Genomic DNA, 20,693 nt, shown 5'->3' with positions numbered 1-20,693 from the left:
AGATAAAACCTCAGAAAAACAACTAAATGAAGTGGAGATAGGCAACCTTCCAGAAAAAGAATTCAGAATAATGACAGTGAAGATAACCCAGGACCCTGGAAAAAGAATGGAGGCAAAGATGGAGAAGATGCAAGAAATGTTTAACAAAGACCTAGAAGAATTAAAGAACTAAAGAACAAGCAAACAGACATGAATAATATAATAACTGAAATTTAAAAATACACTAGAAGGATTCAATAGCAGAATATCTGAGGCAGAAGAATGGATAAATGACCTGGAAGACAGAATGGTAAAATTCACTGCCACGGAACAGAATAAAGGAAAAAGAATGAAAAGAAATGAAGACAGCCTAAGAGACCTCTGGGACAACATTAAACACACCAACATTCGCATTATAGGGGTCCCAGAAGGAGAAGAGAGAGAGAAAGGACCTGAAAAAATATTTGAAGACATAGTTTTCCACTATAATGTGTACAAATATTTTCTCAGGTCCTTTCTCACTCTCTTCTCCTTCTGGGACGCCTATAATGCAAATGGGAACATGGGACAGGAAATAGCCACCCAAGTCCAGGAAGCTCAGAGAGTCCCAGGCAGGATAAACCCAAGGAGAAACACTCCGAGACATATAGGTTATCAAACTGACAAAAATTAAAGACAAAGAAAAACTGTTAAAAGCAGCAAGGGAAAAACGACAAATAACATACAAAGGAACTCCCATAAGGTTAACAGCTGATTTCTCAGCAGAAACTCTGCAAGCCAGAAGGGAGTGGCACGATATATTTAAATCGATGAAAGGGAGGAACCTACAACCAAGAGTACTCTACCCAGCAAGGATCTCATTCAGATTCGATGGAGAAATCAAAAGCTTTACAGACAAGGAAAAGCTAAGAGAATTCGGCACCACCAAACCAGCTCTACAACAAATGCTAAAGGAACTTCTCTAAGTGGGAAACACAAGGGAAGAAAAGGACCTACAAAAACAAACCCAAAACGATTAAGAAAATGGTCATAGGAACATACATATCGATAATCACCTTAAACGTGAATGGATTAAATGCTCCAACCAAAGGACACAGGCTTGCTGGATACAAAAGTAAGACCCATATATATGCTGTCTACAAGAGACCCACTTCAGACCTAGAGACACATACAGACTGAAAGTGAGGGGATGGAAAAAGATATTCCATGCAAATGGAAATCAAAAGAAAGCTGGGGTAGCAATACTCATATCAGATAAAATACACTTTAAAATAAAGAATGTTACAAGAGACAAGGAAGGACACTACATAATGATCAAGGGATCCATCCAAGAAGAAGATATAACAATTATAAATACATATGCACCCAACACAGGAGCACCTCAATACATAAGCCAATGCTAACAGCTATAAAAGTGGAAATTGACAGTAACACAGTAATAGTGGGGGAGTTTAACACCTTACTTACACCAATGGACAGATCATCCAGACAGAAAATTAATAAGGAAACACAAGCTTTAAATGACACAATAGACCAGATAGATTTATTGATATTTATAGGACATTCCATCTGAAAACAGCATATTACACTTTCTTCTCACGTACACATGGAACATTCTCCAGGATAGATCACATCTTGGGTCACAAATCAAGCCATGGTAAATTTAAGAAAACTGAAATTATATCAAGCATCTTTTCTGACCACAACGCTATGAGATCAGAAATAAATTACAGGGAAAAAAAACATAAAAATCACAAACACATGGAGGCTTTACAATACATTACTAAATAACCAAGAGATCACTGAAGAAATCAAAGAGGAAATCAAAAATATCTAAAGAAAAATGACAACAAAAACACAACGATCCAAAACCTATGGGATGTAGCAAAAGCAGTTCTCAGAGGGAAGTTTATAGCAATACAATCCTACCTCAAGAAACAAGAAAAATCTCAAATAAACAATCTAACCTTACACCTGTAGGAACTAGAGAAAGAAGAACAAGCAAAACCCAAAGTTAGTGGAAGGAAAGAAATCATAAAGATCAGAGCAGAAATTAATGAAACAGAAACAAAGAAAACAATAGCAAAGATCAATAAAACTAAAAGCTGGTTCTTTGGGAAGATAAACAAAACTGATAAACCTTTATTCAGACTCATCAAGAAAAAGAAGGAGAGGACTCAAATCAATAAAATTAGAAATGAAAAAAGAGAAGTTAAAACAGACACTGCAGAAATACAAAGCATCCTAAGAGACTACTACAAGCAACTCTATGCCAATAAAATGGACAACCTGGAAGAAATGGAAAAATTCTTAGAAAAGTGTAACGTTCCAAGACTGAACCAGGAAGAAACAGAAAATATGAATAGACCAATCACAAGTAATGAAATTGAAACTGTGATTAAAAATCTTCCAACAAACAAAAGTCTAAGACCACATGGCTTCACAGGTGAATCCTAACATTTAGAGAAGAGCTAACACCCATCCTTCTTGAATTCTTCCAAAAAATTGCAGAGGAAGGAACACTCCCAAACTCATTCTACAAGGCCACCATCACCCTGATACCAAAACCAGACATAGATACTACAAAAAAAGAAAATTACAGACCAATATCACTGATGAATATAGATGCAGAAACCCTCAACAAAATACTAGCAAACAGAATCCAACAACACATTAAAAGGATCATACACCATGATCAAGAGGGATTTATCCCAGGGATGCAAGGATTCTTCAATATACATACATCAATCAATGTGATAAACCACATTAACAAATTAAAGAATAAAAAGCATGTGATCATCTCAACAGATGTAGAAAAAGCTTTTGACAAAATTCAACACCAATTTATGATAAAAACTCTCCAGAAAGTGGGCATAGAGGGAACCTACCTCAACATAATAAAGGCCATATATGACACACCCACAGCAAACATCATTCTCAATGGTGAAAAACTGAAAGCATTTCCTCTAATATCAGGAACAAGACAAGGATGTCCACTCTCGCCACTATTATTCAACATAGTTTTGGAAGTCCTAGCCACGGCAATCAGAGAAGAAAAAGAAATAAAAGGAATCCAAATCAGAAAAGAAGAAGTAGAGATGTCACTGTTTGCAGATGACATGATACTATACATAGAGAATCTGAAAGATGCCACCAGAAAACTACTAGAGTTAATCAATGAATTTGGTAAAGTTCCAGAATACAAAATTAATGCACAAAAATCTCTTGCATTCCTATACACTAACAATGAAAGATCAGAAAGAAAAATTAAGGAAACAATCCCATTCACCACTGCAACAAAAAGAATAAAATACCTAGGAACAAACCTACCTAAGGAGATAAAAGACCTGTACTCAGAAAACTATAAAACACTGATGAAAGAAATCAAAGATGACACAAACAGATGGAGAGATATACCATGTTCTTGGATTGGAAGAATCAATATTGTGAAAATGAGTATACTACGCAAAGCAATCTACAGATTCAATGCAATCCCTATCAAATTACCAGTGGCATTTTTTACAGAACTCGAACAAAAAATCTTAAAATTTGTATGGAGACACAAAAGACCGTGAATAGCCAAAGCAATCTTGAGGGAAAAAAATGGATCTGGAGGAATCAGGCTCCCTGACTTCAGACTATACTACAAAGCTACAGTAATCATGACAATCTGGTACTGGCACAAAAACAGAAATATAGATCAATGGAACAGGATAGAAAGCCCAGAGATAAATCCACGCACCTATGGTCAACTAACCTACAACAAAGGAGGCAATGATATGCAATGGAGAAAAGACAGTCTCTTCAATAAATGGTGCTGGGAAAATTGGGCAGCTACATGTAAAAGAATAAATTTGGAACACTCCCTAACACCATACACAAAAATACACTCCAAACGGATTAAAGACCTAAATGTAAGAGCAGACACTATAAAAACTCTTAGAGGAAAACATCGGCAGAACACTGTATGACATAAATCACAGCAAGATCTTTTTTGACCCACCTCCTTGAGTAATGGAAATAAAAACAAAAATAAACAAATGGGACCTAATGAAACTTAAAAGCTTTTGCACAGCAAAGGAAACCATAAACAAGATGAAAAGACAACCCTTAGAATGGGAGAAAATATTTGCAAACGAATCAATGGACAAAGGATTAATCTCCAAAATATATAAACAGCTCATGTAGCTCAATATTAAGAAAACAAACAACCCAATCAAAAAACAGGCAGAAGACCTAAATAGCCATTTCTCCAAAGAAGACATACACATGGCCAAGAGGCACATGAAATGCTGCTCAACATCACTAATTATTAGAGAAATGCAAATCAAAACTACAATGAGGTATCACCTCACACCAGTTAGAATGGGCATCATCAGAAAATCTACAAAAAACAAATGCTGGAGAGGGTGTGGAGAAAAGGGGACCCTCTTGCACTGTTGGTGGGAATGTAAATTGATACAGCCACTGTGGAGAACAGTATGGAAGTTCCTTAAAAAACTAAAAACAGAACTACTGTATGACCCAGCAATCCCACTACTGGGCATATACCCTGAGAAAACCGTAATTCAAAAAGACACATGTACCCCAATGTTTACTGCAGCACTATTTACAATAGCCAGGACATGAAACAACCTAAATGTCCATCGAAAGATGAGTGGGTAAAGAAGATGTGGTACATAGATATAACAGAATATTACTGAGCCATAAAAAGGAATGAAACTGTGTCATTTGTAGAGACGTGGATGGACCTAGAGACTGTCATACAGAGTGAAGTAAGTCAGAAAGAGAAAAACAAATATTGTATATTAACGCATATATGTGGAATCTAGAAAAATGGTATAGATGAACCGATTTGCAAGGCAGAAATAGAGACACAGATGTAGAGAACAAACGTATGGACACCAAGGGGGGAAAGTGGGGGCAGGGTGGGGTGGTGGTGGGATGAATTGGGAGATTGGGATTGACATGTATACACTAATATGTATAAAATAGATAACTAATAAGAACCTGCTATATAAAAAAATAAAATAAAATTCAAAAAAGAAATATATAATCTTTTGTATGTATTCAATATTACATGAAAATTAAATGAATATAATGCAAAAACAAACAACCCAATTAAAAAATGGAAAGAGGGGCTTCCCTGGTGGCACAGTGGTTAAGAATCCGCCTGCCAATGCAGGGGACACGGGTTCGAGCCCTGGTCCGGGAAGACTCCACATGCTGTGGAGCAACTAAGCCCATGCACCACAACTACTGAGCCTGTGCTCTAGAGCCTGCGAGCCACAACCACTGAGCCCACATGCTGCAACTACTGAAGCTCATGCACCTAGAGCCCATGCTCTGCAACAAGAGAAGCCACCGCAACGAGAAACCCACACACCGCAACAAAGAGTACCCCCTGCTCGCCACAACCAGAGACAGCCCGCGTGTAGCAACAAAGACCCAATGCAGCCAAAATAAATAAATTAATAAATTTTTTGAAAAAGGAAAGAGGACCTGAATAGACATTTTTCTAAAGAAGACATACAGATAACCAACAGACACATGAAAAGATACTCACCATCACTAATCATCAGGAAATGCAAATCAAAACGCAATGAGATATTACCTCACACCTATCAGAATGGCTATCATCAAAAAGACAACAAATAACAAGTGTGGTCAAGGATGTGGAGAAAAGGGATCCCCTGTGCACTGTTGGTGGGAATGTAAATTGATGCAGCCACTGTGGAAAACAGTATGGAGACTCCTCAAAAAAATAAAAACAGAACTACCATAAGATCCAGCGATTCCATTTCTGGGCATTTATGTGAAGAAAACAAAAACACTAATTTGAAAAGATTATGCATGCCTATGTTCATTGCAGCATTACTTACAATAGTCAAGATATGAAAGCAACTTAAATGTCCACCAATAGATGAATGGATAAAGATGTGGTTTGGACGAAGTGAGAGAGTGGCATGGACATATATACACTACCAAATGTAGAATGGATGGCTGGTGGGAAGCAGCTGCATAGCACAGGGAGATCAGCTTGGTGCTTTGTGACCACCTAGAGGGGAGGGATAGGGAGGGTGGGAGGGAGACCCAAGAAGGAGGGGATATGGGGATATGTGTATACGTATGGCTGATTCACTGTGTTGTACAGCAGAAGCTAACGCACCATTGTAAAGCAATTTTACTCCAATAAAGATGTTAAAAAAAAAAGATATGGTTTGTGTGTATACACACACACCCATGTGCACACACGCAGTGGAATATTTACTCAGCCGCAAAAAAGAATGAAATCTTGCCCTTTGTAAAAATATGGATGGACCTAGATGGTATTATGTTAAGGGAAGTCAGTCAGACAGAGAAAGACAAATACCATATGATTTCACTTATATGTGAAACAAAAAAAACAAAACAGGGCTTCCCTGGTGGCGCAGTGGTTGAGAATCCACCTGCCGATGCAGGGGACACGGGTTCGTGCCCTGGTCCGGGAAGATCCCACATGCCGCGGGGCGGCTGGGCCCGTGAGCCATGGCCGCTGAGCCTGCGCGTCTGGAGCCTGTGCTCCGCAATGGGAGAGGCCACAACAGTGAGAGGCCTGCGTACCGAAAAAAAAAACAAAAAACAAAAAACAAATGAACAAACATAACAAAACAGAAATAGACTCATAGATACAGAGAACAAACTGGTGGTTGCCAGAGGGGAGGTGGGGTGGGGGGAAGAATGAAATACATGAGGGAGAGTAAGAGGTACAAAATTCCAGTTATAAAATAAATAAGTCACGGGGATGTAATGTACAGCACAGGGAATATAGTCAGTAATACTGTAATAACTTTGTATGGTGACAGATGGTAACTAGACTTATCATGGTGATCATTTTGTAATGTATAAAAATATCTAATCACTATGTTGTACACCTGGAACTTATGTAATTTTGTAAGTCAGCTATACTTCAAATAAAAAGTAAAAAAATGAAAATCCTTCCCCCCCAAAAAAGAACTAACAAATACATTTATAACACCCTCCAGAAAATGGGAACTTTGAAAGGAAGGGAGATTCAAGTATCAACCCCTGGAGTCTTTTACGTTTAGCTGTTTCTCCAACAGTATGAGAAAAACAAACTAGATTCGCAATTGTTTTTAGCCATGAACCCTTTCTTTGAATGAAATCTTATGAAATGATCCAATATGTAAAATAGAAAACCATGATCATCAAAAGCAGATTTATTGATATAGTTTAGTTTCAAAAACAAAGTATCATCCAGTGGTTATGAGGAATCTAGGAAAACCTGTCCCAGTAATGCCAACTTTGAGGTAAAGGGCTGACTAGGGCAGCTGAGAAGTGGGATTTTCTGCTTGGTGGCCTTCTTCTCCTTTGCCCGGTCATAGTTTTCAGGGGAGGACAATGTTCCTGGCCCTATTGGGGGTTCCCATGGCCCTGAGCTCATAGTTTTCTTCTGAAATCTCGACCTATTCCGTTTGAGAGAGTAGAATTCCCTCATCAGATCTTCCACTTCCCACTGCTCTTCCTTCAGCCTCCGGCAACAGTGCAGGGCGGCGGGGTCAATGGGGTGCGCTTCTGTGTTGAAGATGTAACCCCCGGCCCCCAGGATGCACTCCCCGTAGGGGGTTATCACCGCATCGAAGGTGGAGCCATTGTTGTGGATGAAGTTGGTCGGGTCAAACAGCAGGTAGAGGTATTTCACGGTCTCAGCCAGGAAGAAAGACTCCATGCGGTTGTCAAGCTTGTGGTCTCGCAGATCTTTGATCTGCCACGTGGGGGAGGGAAGCAAGTCAGACCAGCATCACAGTACAGCAGAAAGGGTCAGGGGACCCTGTCAGGCATTCCCGCTCTGCCACTAGGTGACCGCAGGCCTTTGGGCAAATCACTTAACTTTTCAGAACTTTGCCCTTTTCCCAGCCATCATCATCTCTCACCCAGGATATCACAATATTCAACTGGGCTTCCTGCTTCCATGCTTATCCTAAAGTATATTTATATCATATATCTTACCTGTCACTCCTTCACGGAAACCCCTGCTGACACCCCATTGCCCACAGACTAAAATCAAAGTCCTTATCGTGGCCTAACAGGTCCTTGGTGATCTGGCTCCTGCTCCCTCCCTGACCTCATCTCTTCCTGCTCTCTCCCTGGTTCTCGCAGGTCCAGCCACATGGCCTTTCTGTTCTGTGAACAAGCACACGCCCAGCCCGGTTCTTTTCATTGGTGTTCTTGCAACCTGGAGCACTTCGCCTTCAGATGCCCTCCCACTCTTTCACTTCCTTCAGGTCGCTGCTCAAATGCTACCTCATCAGAATGGTCTTCCCTGGCCCCGCTACACAATACAACAATCTCCTATCCCCTTTATCTTACCCTTTTGTGACTCTAAACATTGATCTAATCATCCCCTTTTTAATGATGTAAAAATGTAGCATCATTTACTTAGCTAATCCTCCCTTAATGGGCATTAAGGTGGTTACCAAGTTTTTTGCTTTTGTCAACAACTAATTAGGAGTCTTTATGAAGAGAAATTCATACTGAGTTTACAGTCAGGGATGAGTAAGTTTACTTGCTACAAACATTTATTTTAGCTTCTCAGAATTAGCAATACATTTTGTTAAACGAAACTAATTCTCAGTAGACGTCTATTTTACACCAAAAAAATGTGACTAAAACATGGACTTGATGTACCAAGAATTATTATTCTCTTGCCCTGTTTGCCAAAGGCCAAGGAGTCAGTTGCCTGTTCCCATCATTCGCCTTGGAAGGGCTCCAAAAGACTTCACTTCCATGGAAATAAGTCAAGAGTTCCTAAGGGCCCAATGGGCTCATCCACTTTGGCTTTTCACAAAATACAACATATTAGAAACTAAAACCTATCATTGCTTTATATTTCTCCTACACATATAGGTCTTTTCTTTAAAAACATGTATCTATGTTTTACTTATAGAATATAATCCCATTACAACTTTTTGAAAAAGAAGTTGTTTGTTTTTAATTCCTTACCCTAAAAAAAACCTCTGTAGGCTTTTTGGCAAATAGGCTTCCAGGCTATTTGCTTACATATCTGGTTTTTACATGTCTGTAACCACTGTTTATTTCTGTCTTGCCTGACTGGGTCCTCTAAGGATGTGTCATGGCTCTCGTCCTTGACACTTTCAATCCATTCTCCACAGAGCAGCCAGAATGATCTTTCTAAAATACAAATCAGAGCATGTCACTGCTCTGCTGTAAATCCTCCCAAGGCTTATCATTCCAAGCAGAACAAAAGCCAAACTCTTCCCCACGACTTATACAAAGCCCTGCGTGATCTAGCCCCTGCCTACTTCTGGGGCTGTATCTCCTCCCACTTTCCTCCTTGCTCACGCTCTCCAGCCACACTGGCCTTCTTTCTGTCTCCCAGATACATATTCTTTGTTTTTTTTACTAAAATGTCAGCTCAGGGGCTTGGTCTTTCTTCATTGCTATAACCCTCGGCCTAGCACAGCACCTGGCCCGTGAAAGACACTCAGTAAATATCTGTGAGACCAGTACAACTGTTCCATTAAGGATCCTTGGGTTTGCAAATAAGGCTATGGGACTCTGTAATTCCCTTCTCGAATCCATTTTGCAGGCCTTTTTGCAAAATGTTTCACAATACTCACCCTTGCCAAGTAGCCTATTCCAACAGCTAAAGAATCTCTGAAGTGGGGAGAACGCCAAGGGCATGGAGTCAAGACCCCTGGGAACTAATCCTAGCTCCACCTCTACTAGCTCTGTGACCTTTAGCAAGGCTCTCAGCTTCTGCTCCTCAGTTTTCCCATCTATATAATAAAGGCATTATTTATATCTCTAAGGTCCCTTCCAGTGCTAATATTCCAGAGGCTCTTTGGCAGCAGGGGGAGACATTTCCCAATTCTTGGGCCCATGGAAGCACTTACAGTGGCAAATCCACATTCCACCTTGCTGATTTTTTCGATGGATTCCACAGCATCTCTTCCGAGTTCTAAGAGGGTGGGGTCCCCCGTGGCACGGTAGAGGTACATGGCGCTCTCAATGAGTTCTGCGAAGTTCAAAGCAGACCTTCCTCACCCAGTGGCTGAGCAGAGAAGGCTTGGGGACTGCCTGGGCCAGTGAGAGATTCCTTCTCTCCACACCATGCCCACAGGGTCCCAACTAGGGGGAACATGGGACAACTCACTCAATACTGAATCTTCAGAGCCAATATACCCAGTCTGAAGCTTAGTGGAATTATTGCACCATGGACTCCCATCCCAAGGTAGAGACAGGCAGCCAGGTTCTGGGACAGGGAAGGTGGCAGAGGCTGCTGCCTATCTCCCAATATCTGTTGCCTCCTTCTTCCTTAGTAACAGAAGAGCTAACTTTATCCAAGCACATGGCCGCCTAGACTAACAACTATTCCCAGCAGGCAGGTGTGGGATTAAGATCCCTGCCACCAAAGAGAGTCATGTTAGGCCAGAAATGCGGAGAGAAATAAATTTCTATTTTATCTAAGCTACTACTTTGTCTCTGTCACGTACGGCCTAACCTAATCCTAAAACTTAAAGAGTATGAGCCTGTCATGGGATAGGCCAAAAGATAAAAGTTAAGATACTCAAGAATCAACTTTCAATCTAGCAAAGATGTAGCCATCAGTTCTCTGTGCCCAGAACAAGGCAACAGTCTTGCCCTGTTCTACATCACAACTGGAATTTGACGTTCAGACATGGGCCCCATCGTAAGATGAATATTCGCCAACTAGCCAACAGGAATTGGACCAGGTGGGAATGTTTATTCCAGAGAAAAGAAAACTTAGCAAAATGTGTTTGTTGCTTTCAGATATCTAGAGAGCTGTTATGGAAAAGATTTGATTTCTAGGGTGGGCCCAGTAGGCAAAAGCTACAGTTCAACAGACTTTCCTACTTCTTCACCTCTTTTTTCTCAGAGAGGAAAGAACACCTCTCCCCTCCCTAAACCAACGTCTCCTCCCGATGTTCTACATCCTGTTTCCTCCTAGCCCTTTATCAGTACTTTTCTCCCTTTTGATTTATTACTGCAAACTCCATTATTTATTTTTGGAGAAAAGATCACTGCCTATCTCTCCAGTTTTCTCCTACTTCTCTCTCCGTTTACCCCACAGGCCTCTAGACACTTACTAATCTAATCACTCATATTCTAAGCAAAGATTGGGGCACATTTACTGGTAGATGAACACACTGTGTGTGTTCAAAGACAGAAAAGATGGTGTCCTCATGGGAAGCCTCTCCTTATACTTCTCACAGCTGGCTGACTCAGTGCCCAGGGCCAAGCATTGTTTCTTGTTTTCTCTTCCTCACACATGGGCCTGCGTATGCTAGTAATTGCTTTAATTTCCTGTATATCCAGCCAACTCTCTAGAAGAGGACAGTCCAAGGTTTAGATTTGGACTTACGTGGAGGTTAAGCCCTTCAGAGGCTTTTAGGCTAGGTTCTGTGCTCCAGAACTGCTGATCGGATACATGCACCAGAGCGTCGGGGACTGGCCAATCTAATTATAGAATAGTACCTTATCTCCCATTTGCTATTGTTTGGGGATAGGAAGGCTGACTGGTCTAAGACATTTCCGGAGTCCTGGCTGTGGTGCCTTACTTTCCACTGAGCGTTCCTGCAAACAAAACATGTTGCCTCCTTAAGTAGTGAGCCCCCTGTCACTGGTGGTAATCATACAAAGATGAGATAACCACTTGACAGGGCTATTGCAGGGGGATTTCGATTAGAAGACCTCTCAGGTTCCCTCTAACCTTGAGAATGCACATGTCTAAGTCTTACATTTAGTCCCAAACTCTGTCTTCATTTTACCTATTGGTAACATGGGATCTAATGCCATCTGAGTATTTTCTCTTTAAAAAAAAAAAAAAAATGCCATGAGAATAAATGCATGAGAAATACTAAAAACAGCAGCCTCTAAGGAGTCAAAAGTGACTAATTTGCTCCTTCCAGTTGCTGCTTTACTCCCACTTCTGGTCCTCCTCCAAGACTCCTATAGCAATCACTCAGGGGACTACAGGGTTAGAGGAGGAAGGAAGTGGAGCCGAGGATGGCAGGATGGGCAGAACCCATTAGAAGGCCCATCACACAGCTAAAAGGCATTCAGGTGGGAAGAGTCCAAAACAACGGGAACGTAACCTATTTTTGGGGGGGAGGGGAGATAACTGTGTGCTGGCTCAACTTCCTTCCTCTGTCCCCCTTTCCCTTCCTCTCCTCACAATGTTGAACTTTCCTTCAGTGAGTCAGAAGATCGGAGCTGGAAAGGAACTTAGAAGAGTTATCAAATGTGTTGTCCCTTTCTTCTCTACATCTTGACTGCTGACCTGCAAGTGGGGAGGTGGACAAGAAGAGATGATTCACTCCTAAAGTCCATTCCAAAGTTCTAACGTTCCATAGACGCACAGCTTATCTGACCTGACCCACTGACTTAACGAAGTTTGCCTACACATCTGAAATCCCAATGGCAAGAACTCAAAAGGCGTCAGCCTGGCTTTTTCCATCTCACTTGCTTGTCTGGGTTTGAAAGAGCATAAGATGTAATTAGGAGACCTGGGTTCCAGTCCTAGCTCCTATACTTAACAGCCCTGGGCAAGCCATTTCAACGCACCAGGCTTCCATCTCCTTCTCTGAAAATAAGGGGGATAAATAATTCCTAGAAGGAAAACCATCCAGAGCCACTGGAAGAAGCAGATGGGGAAAAAATGGAGCTGTGAGCACTTGTGAGGCATGGAGCCTCATAGAAATGCGAGGGGTTGGGGTTCTGAGAATCAGAGCCTGTGGGCTGGCAGTGGGCCAGAGATGCCGCTTACCCGGTCGAAGCGGGTAACCCTCTCGCTTCTCCACTGTATATCCCTGAGGAATGTTGTAGAATTCCGGGAGCCCCCCAAACTGCTTCCAGACGGTGTAGTAGTTGAGGAAGGTCCTCATGGCATTGTCAATGTCCCCAATAAGGGTCTGTAGGAGAGAAGTGGTTGTCAGGCAAGCAGCCACCAGGTAGGAAACCCACATACAAAACCCCACACACAACCTCAGGGAAAAGAGGAAGCAAAGGCTTTGGAGCCAAAAAGACCTGCGATCAAACCCAGAGTCGGCCACTTACTCAGTGTGCTGCCTCAAACCAGACACTTAACTTCTCTGAGCCTCATCTTTAACATGCAAAACACAATGTATATTTTACACTGTTGTGAGGGACAGAGGCTGTATACAATGTCCCTGCCTACCAGTACGTGCTCAGTCAATACTGGCTACTAACTGTTTTTAAGTAGGTACGTCAGCCATCTGATTCAAAATTCTAAGAGTAAGAAAAAGATTGATTGTACTTAATCTCACTCATACCCTACCCCCCAGCAAATAACCATTTTGCATTAATTTGTAAACATAAGCAAAGATGTATGAGTATGTATTATTTCCCCCACATTAAATATGGCTTATTAAATATACTTTTCTGTAGCTTCCTTTATTCATTTAACAATACATCTCAATTTTTCCATGTAAGTACATAAAGCACTCCCTCCTATTTATACAGTTGCATAGTATTCCATTGCTTGGACCACAATTTAATTAGTTCCCTATTGATAGCTAGTTGGCTTGGTTCCAATCTTTTGCTATTTGCTACAATAATCAATGCTGCAATGAATAACCCCATACATATGTCACCTCAAACATATGTGAAGTGTGTCTGTAAGATGTATTTCCAGAGTTGGGATTGCTGAATCTGAGAATACATGCACTTGTAATTTTACTAGGTGCTTCTATGAGCTATTCATATTAGTGTAAGCTCACAGGGAAACAGCTGACCTTCTTGACATCTCCACTGGATGTCTCAAGGATAGAACAAACTTGACAGTTTCCAAACAAAACTATCGGTCCCTTCACTCTCCTGCAGAGTTGCCTCCTTCCTCTCACCTCTCTCCCTTTTCAGTAAGCAGCACTACCTTCCACTGATTCCACTCTGGCCAGATACCTGCTGGCCATCCTTGACTCCTCCCTCTTCCCCCACTCCCACATCCATTCCATCAGCAACTCCTATCAATTCTCTCTCTCTAAAACATCAAGATTTTTCTCTTTATCTCCAGAGCCACCACCTGTTCACCTGCATCTTGCACTGGGATGACCTCAAAGGCCTCCTCACTGGTCCTACCGCTTGTCTTCTCCAGTCCACTCTCCCCAAGGCAGCCAGAGTAACTGTCTTACTCAGTGGCTTTTCATAGGCTCAGCTTAAGGTCAAGACACCTCACCATGGCCCTCAAGGCCCTGAGCAATCTGGCCACTGCTGACTTTCCATTGACCGATCTTTCCCTTCCCTGGACTGTGGCCATGCTGCTTTTGTCTCTGATAAACACCCATCTCTTTCCTGCCTCGGGACCTTCACACATCGTGTTTCCGCTGCCTGGAACATTGTCCCCCACCCCAGTTCTTCACATATCAGCTTGAGCATCACCACTTCTGAGGAGGCCTTCTTATCTAAAGTCAGTCCCCACCCAATATTCTCTCTTTTAGCCTCTAAATTGTTTCCTTCATTGCAACTTATTATTTTATGAATTTGTCTAAGTTTTTCTTTGTGTCTCGCCCTCTATAAACTTCACAAGGACGGGGCCTGGAATACAGCAGGCACTCAAGTATTTGTTGAGTAAATGAACAAATTTAATGTCTATAAGCCTCCTTTCTTCATCTATGAAACATCGTTTACCTCTGTGTGTTGTGATGATTCTGTGTAAAATGCCCAGCACATAAATCATTCTTTAATAAATATTTATCATCTCTATGTGCCAGACAGACTGTCAGCTAAATGTTAGCTATTAGTGTTATTATAACCTCATAGAGAAATAACCCCAGGACCCCTTCTTAAAGCAGGAAAAGTGCCACACACAAAGCACACAAATCCTATACAAACCAAGATGGCAAAGTGTGGTATATACATACAAATGAATATTATTCAGCCTTAAAAAGAAGGAAATTCTGACACATGCTACAAGCATGAAACTTGAGGGACATTATGCTAAATGAAATAAGTCATTATGCTAAATGAAATAAGCCAGTCACAATAAGACAAATACTGTATGATTCCACTGATATGAGGTACCTGGAGTAGTCAAAATCATAAAGACAGAAAACATAATGGTGGTATGACCCAGCAATCCCACTGCTGGGCACATACCCTGAGAAAACCATAATTCAAAAGGAGTCATGTACCACAATGTTCACTGCAGCTCTATTTACAATAGCCAGGACATGGAAGCAACCTAAGTGTCCATCGACAGACGAATAGATAAAGAAGATGTGGTATATATATATATATATATATATACAATGGAATATGACTCAGCCATAAAAAGAAATGAAACTGAGTTATTTGTAGTGAGGTGGATGGATCTAGAGACTGTCATAGAGAGCGAAGTAAGTCAGAAAGAGAAAAACAAATACCGTATGCTAACACATATATGTGGAATCTAAAAAAAAAAAAAATGGTTCTGAAGAACCCAGGGGCAGGACAGGAATAAAGATGCAGATGTAGAGAAGGGACCTGAGGATATGGGGAGGGGGAAGGGTAAGCTGGGACGAAGTGAGACAGTGGCATGGACATATGTACACTACCAAATGGAAAACAGATAGCTAGTGGGAAGCAGCTACATAGCACAGGGAGATCAGCTCAGTGCTTTGTGATGACCTAGAGGGGTGGGATAGGGAGGGTGGGAGGGAGATGCAAGAGGGAGGGGATATGGGGATATATGTGTATGTATAGCTGATTCACTTTGTTATAAAGCAGAAACTGACACACCATTGTAAAGCAATTATACTCCAATAAAGATGTTAAACAAAACAATAATGATGGTTGTCAGGGGCTAGGAGAGGAGAGAATGGGGAGTTATTGTTTAAAAGTTATAGAATTTCAGTCTTACAAGGTGAAGAGATGGATGGTGGTGATGGCTGCACAACATGAACATAAATACCACGGAACTGTACACTCAAAATGGTTAACTTGGTAAATTTTATGTTATGTGTCTTTTACCACAATAAAAAAATACAATCATTTATTTTTTCTTCCGTTACTGGGTATTTGGACCATTTCTAGTTTTTCTTTGTCATGAACTTTGCTACTGGGAATATCTGTGTACAGGTTGAATCTTTCCCTGGTCAATTATTTTCTTGAGGAACATGCACAGAAATAGAATCATGCAAAGTCAAAGGGTGTGATCAGTTGTATGGCTGGGTGGTACAAGCAGGTTTTCCATAGAGGAATGTAGTCACAAATAGTTTTAAGAAAATAGATTTCCTGATCCTTAATTTTCCTAAAATGGATCTCCTTGAAAAGATGCTTACAACACAAAGGCAGGCTACCCATTCTAACTCTTCCACAATTGTCCTTCTACCATCTTATAAAAGCAAGGTGTACCCACCAACAATCTCCAGCCTTACTGAGGAACATTGTCCTCACATATAAAAATGTCCTGAGCACTGAACTAGGTTAAATTTAAAATATTAGTGTAGGTGTTAAGAAAAATGAATGGCTCTAAACACTGGGTAACAAATCCTCCTGCAAATCAGATGGCTTTCAATTCTTTGCCTTCAAAAAATTGACAGAGGGGGCTTCCCTGGTGGCGCAGTGGTTGAGAGTCCGCCTGACAATGCAGGGGACGTGGGTTCGTGCCCCGGTCCGGGAAGATCCCACATGCTGCGGAGCGGCTGGGCCCGTGAGCCGTGGCCGCTGAGCCTGCGCGTCTGGAGCCTGTGCTCCACAACCGGAGAGGCCACAACAGTGAGAGGCCCGTGTACCGCAAAAAAAAACCAAAAAACAAAAAAAAATTGACAGAGGAACTGGTCAAGTTGTCATCAGAGACATCACTAAAAATAATTTTTGATGACAGATCATTTGTGGTTTATTTTAACCATATAAACAGTGAACCATAAAATACTGCCACATTTGCAGGTCAAAAATGGTTGAATGCTGGCAATTTTATATGGTTCAATCTATTAACTCAATGATTTCAAAGAACTGAATGATATTATAATATCAAACTCCTTCCATCTCCATCTACTTATTTATGTGCATAGGCTCCTCGGCACTTACATCTAAAAAAATGAAAAGCAGGAGTAAAATTGATGCTTAACTGTGCCCTGTTTTAGCAATACGTATTATTCATGCACAAATACATGAACTACTTAAAAACTTTAAAAAGCCCCAAAAATCTCATTAAGAAATGCACTTCCAATAAATTGCTTTCAGGTTTATAATCATCAAAAATTGTAAGCTATAAATGTTGTTTTAATCATTTACATACTAATGATAACTAAATCCAGAAGAAAACAAATTTAATACTCAGAGTTTATGATCACGGGAAATTTTAAAACATTTTAAATTTCTATGTATGAACAAATTTTGTCACAGAGACACATGATAGGGTGAACAATAAAATGCTTCAGCATAAAATACAATAATTAGGATAAAATCCTGTTGGAGTGGTAGAATGGAAATATGAGTTGGAGGAGAAAAAGGAATGGTATGCAACTATTTAAACTCATAAGATTAAAAACATGAATGGAGCTCTATAATTTTTCAAAATTCTTTTAGGGGACACTCAAGTAAATTTGAAGATCTTAGAAGTGTTGGACCAATATTTAATATTATCAACAAGTTCTCTCTGAGCTTCTTTCCCCATCTATAAAATGAGAGGGTTGGCTAAAAGTATATAATGGGGAACAAGTTAAATAAATGACAATATATCTATTCAATGGAATATATGCAACTGTTTAAAAAAGTAAAATTGATCTTTATGTATCAATAAAGAATGATCTCCAAGATACATTCAGTGAAAAAGAATAAAAATGTTCCTATTTATATAAAGAAAAAAGGGGGCTATAAATATGCATATATCTATGTATACAGATTTCTGGAAAGAGGTACAGAAAACTGACAACAAGAGCTGGATTGGGGAGAGAATCTGAGGATCAGGGCTTGAGACTTATCCTTGTATTCCTTGTTGTACTTTAAAAATTTACCACCGTCTACATGTTACTACCTTTTCTTAATTTCTTAAGATTAAAAAGAAGTTGTTTATAAAAATATTAAAAATATTTTAGGACACATAGGGGGTGGATTAGATGGGCTCTAAGATCCCTTCCAGCTGGAACTCTATCAGACCATGTAATGGAGACACATAATGATGGCAGACAGAGCATCCCCAGCTGCTGTCATGCCCTTTCCTAGGCCCTCTGTCAAGAATGAGGATACGTGGGCTTCCCTGGTGGCGCCTGCTAATGCAGGGGACACGGGCTCGAGCCCTGGTCTGGGAGGATCCCACATGCCGCGGAGCATGGGTCTGTGAGCCACAACTACTGAGCCTGCGCGTCTGGAGCCTGTGCTCCACAACAAGAGAGGCCCATGCACCGCGATGAAGAGTGGCTCCCACTTGCCACAACTAGAGAAAGCCCTCGCACAGAAACGAAAACCCGGGATTCCCTGGTGGCGCAGTGGTTGAGAGTCCGCCTGCCGATGCAGGGGACACGGGTTCATGCCCCGGTCTGGGAAGATCCCACATGCAGCAGAGCGGCTGGGCCCATGAGCCATGGCCGCTGAGCCTGCGCGTCCAGAGCCTGTGCTCCACAAAGGGAGAGGCCACAACAGTGAGAGGCCCGCATACCGCAAAAAAAAAAAAAAAATGAAGACTCAACACAGCAAAAATTAATTAATTAATTAATAAACTCCTACCCCCAACATCTTCAAAAAAAAATTACTGATAATTTTTTTAAAAAAAGAAGAATGAGGATATGTGACAGAAATGTCCAGTGGACATTGGTCATTGGTCATTGCCAATGGCTATTACCGCCCTGTCTACTTTAAGTGGGGCAACATTCCACAGCAAGCTGGAAGTTCAGTTCCTGACACCTTAAAGCTCCCCTTGGAAAATTTAGTTTGGCAGAACTTTAAATCTGTCTCACTCTAAGCCCCTCTCCCATCCCCAATCCACCCTTCTAAAAAAAAAGTGCTCAAGCACTTTTTTGACTCATACATTAGAATGAGCTAGCTTTGCCAGTTCCATAGAAAAATGACCACCCTCTCTGATCATTCCTACCTGAAGACCAGGCCAGTAGGCCTCCAGAGACTGGAAGACTGGCATGGACACAGTTCCCTTGTACATCTGCACCCACAGGTACCAGTCATCAAAGCGGGTGTAATTCCGAATGGCTTTGTTATATTCTGCAGAGGAGATAAGATGATGGACACATCAGTGATGAGGGACACAAAAAGCAGGCTTTGGCAACAGAAGGATGGACTTAAACATTTGCAAGACCCTAGGGTGGCCCAGCCTCAAAGCAGACTAGGATGCAAGGAGGCACAGAGGAAGGAGCATGGGTTCTAAGAGGCAAACTTCCAGGCTCAAATTCCAGCTCCCGCTTTACCACTTGTTAGCTGTGACCTCAGGCAAGTTTTTCCCTCTTAAGCCTCAGTCTTATTATCTATAAAGTGAGGAGAGTAATGTTATATACCTCATGGGACTGTGCAGTCATTTATTCACTCAACAATATGCACTGAGTGCCTACCAGGCACCAGGGGGGTGGCAAATAAGACAAAGTCCAGCTCTCAGGGAGCTGGCATTCTAGTGGGAACTTGAACTTATAATTCCCCCTAGACTGTAAATCTATGAGAGCTAGGACTTTGTTTTGTTGATTGCAGAATCCCCAACATGAAGATAGTACATAACAAATATGCACTATAAGCATTATCTGAATGAACAAAGTACCAAATACATGCAAGTAAATAAGACAATCTCAAACAGTGTTGTAAGGATGAAATGAAATAGTCCATGTTCAGTGCTTGGCACAAACCTTAACACATCAATGGTAATCAGTAAATATTTGCTGAATAAATGAATGGTAGCTATAATTATTATTAGGTGGCCAACAATTCCTCAATATCATTACTACTAGTGTCTAAGGGCCTGAAGGGTAAACTGCTTTTATTCAACAGGTATTAATCTACAGCTAACTCCTGCAAAGCATTGTGGGGAGTACAGATGAATAAGGCCTGGATGCTGCACTCAGTTTGAAGAGCTATAACTGTGATGATAGCTGACTGCAAAAATGATGCTGGGCTTCCCTGGTGGCGCAGTGGCTAAGAATCCACCTGCCGATGTAGGGGACACGGGTTTGAGCTCTGGTCCGGGAAGATCACACATGACCCGGAGCAACAAAGCTCATGCACCACAACTACTGAACCTGCGCTCTAGAACCTGCGAGCCACAACTACTGAGCCCACGTGCCACAACTACTGAAGCACGCGTGCCTAGAGCCCGTGCTCCGCAACAAGAGAAGCCACCGCAATGAGAAGCCCGTGCACCACAACGAAGAGTAGCCCCTGCTCAATGCAACTAGAGAAAGCCCGCACGCAGCAACGAAGACCCAACACAGCCTAAATAAATAAATAAATAAATAAATATATATATATATATATATATATATATATATATATATTTTAAAAAAAGATGCTGAAGGCCCTAAATTCTGAGGAAGAATCAAGCTATTTCCTGGGCAAAGTGACATTTAAACTGGACCTTAACGGGTGAACAGAATTTGGACACATAAAGGCAGGAAAAAAGGTATTTTAGGCAAAGGAAACACCATGTGCAATGGCCAGGAAATAAAAAATCCAGGGCTGCATATAGAGAAGCCAGCATGGTTCAGTTGGCTCTTGCAGGAAGGCATGAAAAGGTGTAG

General features: G+C 41.3%; 1 protein-coding gene across 4 annotated transcripts in view; it reads right to left on the bottom strand.

Moving 5' to 3' along the window:
• Positions 1-7,181: 7,181 nt before the first annotated feature.
• Positions 7,182-20,693, bottom strand: part of EDEM2 (ER degradation enhancing alpha-mannosidase like protein 2) — a 93,225-nt gene continuing 79,713 nt past the window's right edge. For all 4 annotated transcript variants that reach the window (XM_067012102.1, XM_067012104.1, XM_059038061.2 and 1 more), the window contains 4 exons: positions 19,052-19,176; positions 12,791-12,935; positions 9,897-10,018; positions 7,182-7,744 (listed from right to left, as the gene is read on the bottom strand). In XM_067012102.1, the coding sequence (XP_066868203.1) occupies positions 7,244-7,744; positions 9,897-10,018; positions 12,791-12,935; positions 19,052-19,176 (893 nt within the window). In that variant the 3' untranslated portion in view covers positions 7,182-7,243. The remainder of the gene's footprint in view (positions 7,745-9,896; positions 10,019-12,790; positions 12,936-19,051; positions 19,177-20,693) is intronic.

Source organism: Kogia breviceps, chromosome 14 (assembly GCF_026419965.1).
Source record: "Kogia breviceps isolate mKogBre1 chromosome 14, mKogBre1 haplotype 1, whole genome shotgun sequence".
Classification (NCBI taxonomy): Eukaryota; Metazoa; Chordata; class Mammalia; order Artiodactyla; family Physeteridae; genus Kogia; species Kogia breviceps.
Note: the sequence above shows the minus strand (reverse complement) of the source record. Positions and strands in the feature narration are given on the sequence as shown.